The sequence below is a fragment of the Galleria mellonella genome, unplaced genomic scaffold, assembly GCF_026898425.1.
Source record: "Galleria mellonella isolate WM207_F2 unplaced genomic scaffold, CSIRO_AGI_GalMel_v1 utg132, whole genome shotgun sequence".
Lineage (NCBI taxonomy): Eukaryota > Metazoa > Arthropoda > Insecta > Lepidoptera > Pyralidae > Galleria > Galleria mellonella.
This window is the reverse complement of record NW_026441989.1, coordinates 2538566-2547804: the sequence shown is the minus strand read 5'-3', so window position 1 is coordinate 2547804 and position 9239 is coordinate 2538566. Positions and strand designations below refer to the sequence as shown.

The window sequence follows — 9239 nt, the reverse complement described above, 5'->3', positions numbered from 1 at the left end:
TCGATTTATTAAAAGTCGATTAATATTACTATGAAAAACGATTATACAAAATCGATTATTAGGAAGTAATAATCTATTTAAATAAAAATCGATTATTATTAAACATCCCTAATATTTTCATATCGTAAATTCGTAATGCCTAATTCTAGGCTATATCTACAAATATTTTGTTTATAGATACCTAATGCTAAGAATAAAACATTTATCTTAAACCTATGTAAATTTTATGCTTCTGTTGGTTAAAACAAACATTATAATTTAAAAGGTATTGTAGCTTTTTCGTCTGAATTGCAAAAAAAACATTCTAAAATGCCATGCTACATAACGTGCAAGAGATAAAATTACTAATTGATATACTTCATTTTACAGCGTATATTTGTTAATAATAATTATGGCTGATACAAGCAATAAAGAACAATCCACCACAAAGGTTCCCATGATATATGTATGTGGAGGTAAGTTTAACCAAAATATTTTTTTTTAAATACAACAAATACTACTTTTACGATGATCCTATTCGCTATACAATTGTACTCTTCTCTAAATACTAATGGGTGCCTGATTCTATTATTCTATAATAAAAAGTATAAATGTTTATTTAATTTAAGGCAACTTTAAATACCCATATAAGCCAATCTTAGTCTAAAAGCCAATATATTAAACAACTACTATTACCAGCTTATACTCGCGACTTTGTTCGCGTGATACCTATTTATATCCTAGAATACTGGACCAAAATTAACAAATCATGTGCCTTTCTCACTCTTGCCTTAGATCAAAATTACTTAAGTAGGTTGTATACTAAGCTGTATAAGTTACTATAGTTTTTAACTTTTTAATTTTCCATGATTAAAAGTATTTAAAAAGTTGACCACGGTTGTAAGGTACCACCATGCAAAATTTTATTTAAATCCGTCCAACAATTTTGGAGATTAGCCCATATAGACAACAAAACAAAAAAATTTCAATATATGCAAGTGTTCTATTTCATTTCTAACATCCCCCTAATTTAGTTTTTAATGTTTTTTTTTTCTATGTACAGACATTCAACCTCTACAGTTTTATCATATACTAGCTGTTTCCAATGGCGTTGTACACTTCTGACTATTTAGTTGCCATATATCATTTCCATTCATGAATCCGGTCTTATGTTGTATTATATACTTAAATGATAATTATATACTTCATAAAGTTTCAGCAAATTCAACTGATTGGTTATTTTATAGCATTTTATGTGATTCTTTAGATTGATATAACTTTTTTATTTATGAACCAATTAAAATAAAATAAACACTAAATGTAAAATGGAGCAAACCGCAACTCATTAGTGAAAACCTTATTAAAATTAGTTAAACAAATCAGAAAAAAAAACAAGAATTCTAAAAATCATTGTTTTGAGTTCATAAGTGATCACTTACGACTTTATTATACGTATTAATATAGATTATATGACCTATAACTTTCCTTGAATATGATTATTATGAAGCTATTACACAGTTAACCATGTTTCAATCATAAACAATCAATAGAAATAAACAGAGAACATACATACATAAACAATCATTTATGAAACCTACAAATGTGTGTTGTTAAATGAGATGATGTTCTGTTTTACTGTTAAGAGTGTAGTTAAGTTACATGAAGAAATAATTTGTTATATTCATTATGAAGGGGTTTTTTTCTCTATATGAAATTTATATTGTATTTGTAAAATAAGATGTATTATGATGAATTAAAGTTATATAATATGTACCTACATAACATTGATACACTAGGTATTAGTTTTGTGATATAATATATCAGTTATATTTATACAGATAAATTGCTGTAGGTCATCACAATTTAATATACAAACCATACTTTTGTAACTTAAATTTGAAAACAGATCAATGAGACAAATTTGGATTATTGGACTCTAAAATATAAATGTAACCATATGTAGGTGAATATACTTACATGTAACTTAATTAAATGGTTGGCGTAAGAGTCAATATTTTTTATAAATTTATTTTTTAAATTATTTTATCACAATATAATTATTGTTGATTAAACCTCTTCCTTTGTGTTTTAAATTAATTATTATTAATCTATAATCAAAATTACCTATTTTAATAAATTATTACTTACCTTGATAAACTCAAAAAGTAATTATTATGTTAAATATTGGTGTGTATACTGCACTTGCATAATAAACTAAATAACTAAATCATTTCTGCCTACGGCTAGAGCTAAGGCTACCTAGTAACCCAATTTATACTTATCAGTTTGACCACAAGTGTATATCATTATATATATTTTTTTTATTTCAGAATGCCATAGAGAAAATGAAATAAAAACGAAAGACCCTATACGATGCAGAGAATGTGGTTACAGAATTATGTACAAGAAAAGAACAAAAAGATGTATCCTTTTAAAATATTATAAGATAGTCTTGTGGCATGTGGTGTGTGCTATTTTTTAACCTGCAGTATTAACAAACTTATCAGCTATGCTGAGTATTGTCTATTGATGAGATTGATTTAATACTGATTTCATTTAAATTTATGTTTATGAAGTTTACAAATTTATGACAATTCTGAATATTTTAGGCCCATTAAACTAATATTTAAATTTAAATAAAAATGTCTCCACCTGACTAAACCAGAAGAATTACAAAGCTTTACATATTATATTTTGCTGTCCCATTTAAATAAACTAAAATAACTAAAGTAAAATAATTTAAAATGCAATATATAGATAGCAACATCAAAGTACTTATTAAAAGATGACGAAAAGTCAATGAGATGCTGAGCCAAAGTTAAATTTTCAAAATTGTTTTATAATAATTCAGAACTCATAAATATATTATAGCTCCTCAACAACTATTACAAATAATTCAATTTTCATAAGAATTTAAACTGAATAATTCACAAATTATTACTGATTTGAATTATTTCAAACTCATGAGCATAAAATAGTAATTTGTGAGTGAATTAAAAAATGAACATTCTTATTTCATCTGTTTTTTTTTTAATGTTATGCGACAGCTATGATATTTGATTTGATAATAATAATTTTTGCAGTCTTTGAGACCTTTCTAGAACTTTTTTTATTAAAATGAAAAAACCTTAACAGTAAAACTTTTCTAAAGATTTTCTCCTTTTTTTTGATTTGATTTTTGAACCTTGATTTAGACCCTCAAACTGTATGTTAGTTTATACTATTTTTTTTTTTTAGTAAATGGCAATTTTTTTCTATTGCTCCTCATATTCATTCTGCAAAATACATTAAATTTACACTAACAGAAAAATGTATGTGTGTCGTAGAAGCTTATATGTGTATTATTATTTAATATCTATGAGCATGATTGTGAATTTTATATGTGCCTAATATTATATGTGTGTATAGACTATGAAAATTTGCAAGTAAGTATTGTTCATTTATTTTTCATTTTGTGATTTCACTGCATGATAAATAATAACATTTGTCGCCAATCTTCCGAATCAGATTTGCAAAGTAACAGACATTCTCATATTCCTTCGCAGATTTTTACTCGACTCCTAATTTGCTCCCCATCAAAATTAACTCTAGTAGAAGTGATTGCTATTTTTGAAGCTTTAAATGAAGATAAAGCTTGGATATTGAATACATCTCCTAAACATATAAAAGGCATGTATAAACGGCAACCAACACGGGAAATGTGCCACATGTATCCGGTAGACGGTTAAGGTTATCTAAAAAAAAATAGTTTAGTCATAAAAAAAAAAAACAATAGTTTATTTTGTACTAAGTACTTTTAAATTTTTGATTAAATCAACTATTTGAAAGTGTTTTTATTTATGGGGGCTATTATAATTCGTATCTTTGTTAATTGTTAAACTGGAAACCTAGATGAGGAGGCAAGTTACGAGTGAAATCCGTGACGGAAAATTAATATGATTACTAACAGTCCCTTCCCCCCACCCCCACCCTGCCAAATGTTAAAGGTAAGCGATTCTTGAAGCACATTGCTTAAATTAATTAAAGCTGGCCTGATTTCTAAGGGCAGGGGCATATGACCGTGTGATATTTTCTAATTTCAAATTGTTTGATTAGTTTCTCTTCTAGGTTGTTAATAGCCCGATTATTTTGTTGAAGGTATGTCAGTGTATGAACTTGTATATGTGTACAAGATTTTTATCTTTTTTTTCCTGAACATATTCCTCAGTGGTGGTATTCGATGCTCGCTGACGCAGAAGAACAAATACGACAAGATTCATATTTTACATTTAGTTTATTATTCTTATCATTATAAAATATCCATCCATATAATGTATAATAAACAATAAATGAGTAAATATTTGACAAGTTTGTGTTTTATTTTTATCCGATATATACAAAATATAAAATCTTTTCAAGCAAAATGAAAACATTTCTTATAACAACGTGGCCGCTTACACAACATAAAAATTACCTACTTTAAGAAAATTTATTACATTACATATTTCTTCTTCCTTACTATTTTCTTATACCATCTTACTATACATTAAATTGAAACAGGCAACTTAATTAATATATTTAATTCAATTGTATAACAAACCTGAGTCAAAACCATAAACATAAATACATGTCTGTGTTTACAACACTCAATAATAAAAATTATTTCTTTCATCCCACAGAATGTTGTTATGAAGATATGGTCTGCTCTGTCATAAATAAAATTGCACAAAATGATATCAGATACTGTTGTAGCCAATAGTTAAATATTTTAAAAACAACTGAATGCTGGCTTAATTTACAAATAAAGTAAGTACATAATTTCTTTGTAAGTAACAAAAGATTTAGGTACCTACTTACATGAATTTTTTCATCGAAAAATGTTTGCCCTCAGTCATATTTTGTGGTTTTCATTACTATCATTTGAATCTTTACAAGATTACGATTTAATTTTACATGAAAACAATATCCTCCAATGTTACGTTAAAATATTATTTAAGTAATTTTTATTATACAGAGACAAAAAATAGTTGTTTGCGATTGCCTTATACGGCAACAATTTTACTTCACGATTGATGATACACACATGCTTAATAACTCAAAACTAACCAAAATGTGACAACATAGCAATAATATGTCAATTTTCGAAAACAATTTTCAATATTTCTGATTGTTTATTTAAAAAGTTGCTGTCATTGAAAACTAAAACGTTAATCGTAGAATATGTTGTATATAAAGTGCCATGTAAATCCAAATTTTCAGTTAGAGTTCAATAAGATTACATGCTTAACTTTTTAACTTATTAATCAGAATATTCAATTTTATTGGTTTTTGAAAACTGACGTTGAAGAATGGCAAGGCAACGTTTTCAACGTTGCCTTGCCATTCTTCGGTAAGCTTCGATATGCCTAAATGATCCTAATAGAGTGAATTCTGAAGCGCTGTTTTTCTAAACCTATCTCTAAAACTTAAATTTGATATTACAGCGAAATCATTATTCTAAAGAACAGTAAGAGTTAATTTTCTAATAGATTTAACTCAACATTATGATAATTTTTGTCTGTAACGATCCATAAAACAAAAGTTTCTATAAAATTAATCGAATTAAAATATTAGTTAAAAAGAAAAGTTAGGTAAACGGTGCCTCAGAATCGGGGCCGATATCTTCACGCTGATTCAGCGTATAAAGGTTATATATAAACATTATATACATATTATAATCAATGATAGTAATGAAAAAGCAAAATTTTACAATAAGGACTGTCTGCGTTGCAACTTCTAACAAGGCACGCTTAAACTTTAATTACATAATTTCACTCATTATGTAAAAAACTATTAATATTGTAAATCGTTAGAAATGGATTCGATTATGTATAAATTTGAACGAAACTTCAATGAACACCGTTTTAATTTTATCCTGTCTTCATATAGGCCTATCTAGGCTAGAGCACTCGCACAACTTATTCGATTCCAAAGACATCCATTAAAATCCATACCGAGTTATTAAAAAACACTAATAAAATACATTATTTTTAAGGAACTTCAAAAATGTTCTGAAATCGTTTATTTTCATACGTGTGTTACGCCATAATTTCACTAGTCTGAACCGATTCTGTTAATTCTTTTATAATCTATAAATTTTATTTCCATATTGTTTCTATATTAATTTTGTCGCACTAATGCACAGTTCAATTATAAATTTTAGCTGAATAGAGAAGTTTGAACTTTTATATAAGGAAAACACCATTAAATTAACAGTAATTGAACAATCTATGGTTAATAACAATCATCACATTTTTATGATTATGGTTATTGAGATTGTTGTATTGGGTTAGAATTTGTGAAACATAAAACAAAAATGTTTCACTTTCTACACCTAACGGTAGTGTTAACGCCTAAAGTAAAACTTTAAGTAAAGATCCTGTAAGTCCCCAAATTATGTTTTATTTTACTTGTATAAATATATACATACATTCCAGTTTAGTTAGGCTTTGAAAATATCTAAAATTACATTATTTCAAATAGCTAATATAAAATTGTAGGTATAAGTACTTATTTTAAAAAATATTTTTTCTTTTCAATTACGTATATAATAAGTAGGTAAAGTAGCTTAACCATAATGATATAATTTTCAGTTCTGTCATAATAACAGACAAAAATTACTAGGCTTACGGAAAGCATGCACACACGTATATATATCAATAATTCAATAAATGGTTGTTTTTTATATCATAACAAGATAAAGCGACAATATTTCACATTGAGATTAATTATAATACAATTAATTCTGCTTGTTAATAAATGAAGGGAACCCTTTCAGAACTCATACTCGTCAAATATTCACCCAAATGGAGAGTAACTAGTATTACGAAGAAATACCTAGCGCACAAGAACTTTTTTGATATGGAAGACTCTTCAAGGATTTTATGTATGTACATCTAAATTTTGTTTATGGAAGTTGATATGCCAATCATTTTAAAGATAATGCATTTTGGAAGTAGATATTGTACAGTATAAATACATTGTGGTATATATTTTATAAAAATACATACAAAAGACGTAATTATGGTACTTATCAAGATAAACTTGACTAAATTTATAGTTGTAATATGTATCATTGATATTTCAAGCGTTATTCACCTGGAACATGGACCTCTAAAGGGAGTTTAAGTGTTCTTTAAGTTTCTTGTTTTTTCAATAGAATTTAAGAATTTTATTTTTTTTTAAATTCTATTTTTTTTTTGTTATTACATTTAAATTACTAATAATAATAACAAATTACGTAAGCCTTACAATGGAAGCAAATTTAACAATATTAAAATTACTTCAGTATGAGATATTTACAAGACAATGCAATTACATTGAAACAAAATACAAATATGTATAATTAAAGCGCATCATTTTGTTTTCACACGTCTGAGTGAAACCCCAGTATGAATAATTACACCTTAAATTAACAACAAAACAAAATTGCACATTAAAATATCCTACTTAATATAATTTTGGCACTAATTATCTGTGGCACTATAATTAACTGTCGCTTCTACGTCCTGTCCTTCACTATTATTAATAGTCTTCATCTCACTACTTTTTTCACTGTCACATATCTTTTCTCCCGCTAGAACTGCATCTTCATCCTCAGATGATTCTCTACCCAGAGGCAGAGATGCCATAACCATCCCATTGGGTTCACGATATTCTAATTTCGTAGGATCTTTCTCATGTAATTTCTGAGCGAGTGACTGTAAACTAGCAAGAGAACTCGCACAATCTGTTGTATCAATGTCCGTTAAACTAACACCAGCTCGCTCAATTTCTGTAAATGTCCCGAAAGGCAATTTGAAGAGACACTCAAGTCGCATTACATGCATTTTACTTCTAAGATGTTTGGCTAAATGACCATGTATTCTAAAAGCTATGTTGCAGTCTGAACATCGGAATGGGCGCGGGTTAAAAGTCGTCGCTGCGCCAAATGTGGATGTCATAGAAACTTTATTATGATGCGAACCTGATCGTTCGTGTTTCTGAAGATGCCCTCTTGTTCGGAAACTCACAGCACACACGCTGCATCTGAATGGCCTCTCCATGTAGTGTATATTGAGATGCAATCGCAGTTGCGATGGTTTTATAAAAGTTTTATTACAAAAATCACATACTCTACGGCCATCTTCCATAAGTCGACCAGGTGGAAAAGATGTACTTTCAAATCCTTTTCCCTTAGTCACTTTAAATGCTACACCTCCTACACCTATAACCACTTTTCTTGCAATAGGATCGTGTTCCACAGATGTCATTTTAACAGAATCAGGTTCTGATTTATTGCCTTTGTCTTGAATTTGCATATTATCTTCTGTATTGAGTTTTAAATTATTGCTGTCGTCACTAGAATTATCAGTTTGATTCTGCAAATCTTCTTGTATCTTTACAAGATTAAGATTTATTCTTGCTTGTTTTAAATATTCAGAAACTACGTGTTTTGCATTTTCTGCATTTGTTTGATTCATTGTGCGAACAATTTTTGTTTCAGTATTTAAAGGAACAGAAGCATCCTTTACTCTATCAGTAGTATTATTATCTGTAATTGCAGATAGAGATGTCACGTTATCGTTTTCATTCGTTGTCGTTTTTAACGTATTAGCATTTTTTGGCGACATATTGGGCATCGTGACAAGATTCCTAACTGATGTTACCACTATATTAATACTATCATTATCACTACTATTGTTTGTGTCCGTAAATGCAGATTGTTCTAAATCAATTTTTCTTAATTTAGTTAAATTGCACGTCAGTTGGCTTTGTTTTATCTTGGAGTCTAATAGAGCTCGTTCTGTCAAATATGTATGGAGCATTGGTTCTCCGTTAGCCCATTGAGTTTGATGTTGAGGTAGCTTCGCAGTGTTTGAAGCTAATGATGCAAGAACACTCGATTCTCTTGCAGTTGGTATTTCAGGAATATTAGAAACTGGTTTCGTATCACTTTTACTAAGATCCATAGGCTCATTTTCCACATCAATTCCTGAATCCACTGAACTGACAGGAAGTATCTTTTCTGAAGTTTCGTTCATACTTTCTAAACCTGTTGGAGTATACGGATAAGTAGAAGGTCGAGCACTTGTTATCAAACCAGGTGTGGCTGATGTAGTAGGTCTAGAACTCCCCAAAGACAATAAACAATGTGCAGCTTCATGCTCTGGCAATCTTGATTTGCAGACTTCTGTGTCTGAAAATAATAAATACATATGCAGTAAGTATAGTAGTTCCGTATAGTATAGAAAATGCACACT

General features: G+C 28.6%; 2 protein-coding genes across 5 annotated transcripts in view; one reads left to right on the top strand and one right to left on the bottom strand.

Annotated features, from left to right (window-relative positions):
• The first annotated feature begins 113 nt into the window (after window positions 1–113).
• LOC113518226 (DNA-directed RNA polymerases I, II, and III subunit RPABC4) lies at window positions 114–4326 on the top strand. The gene is made up of 4 exons (XM_026903041.3): window positions 114–265; window positions 370–455; window positions 2310–2402; window positions 4187–4326. Exons 2-4 carry the CDS (start codon window positions 392–394, stop codon window positions 4207–4209), a joined length of 180 nt encoding a protein of 59 aa, XP_026758842.1. The 5' UTR covers window positions 114–265; window positions 370–391; the 3' UTR covers window positions 4210–4326.
• LOC113518225 (uncharacterized) overlaps window positions 4234–9239 on the bottom strand; it is a 37673-nt gene continuing 32667 nt past the window's right edge. For all 4 annotated transcript variants that reach the window (XM_031913164.2, XM_052903111.1, XM_026903039.3 and 1 more), the window contains one exon: window positions 4234–9175. In XM_031913164.2, coding sequence (XP_031769024.2) covers window positions 7464–9175 — 1712 coding nt within the window. In that variant the 3' untranslated portion in view covers window positions 4234–7463. The remainder of the gene's footprint in view (window positions 9176–9239) is intronic.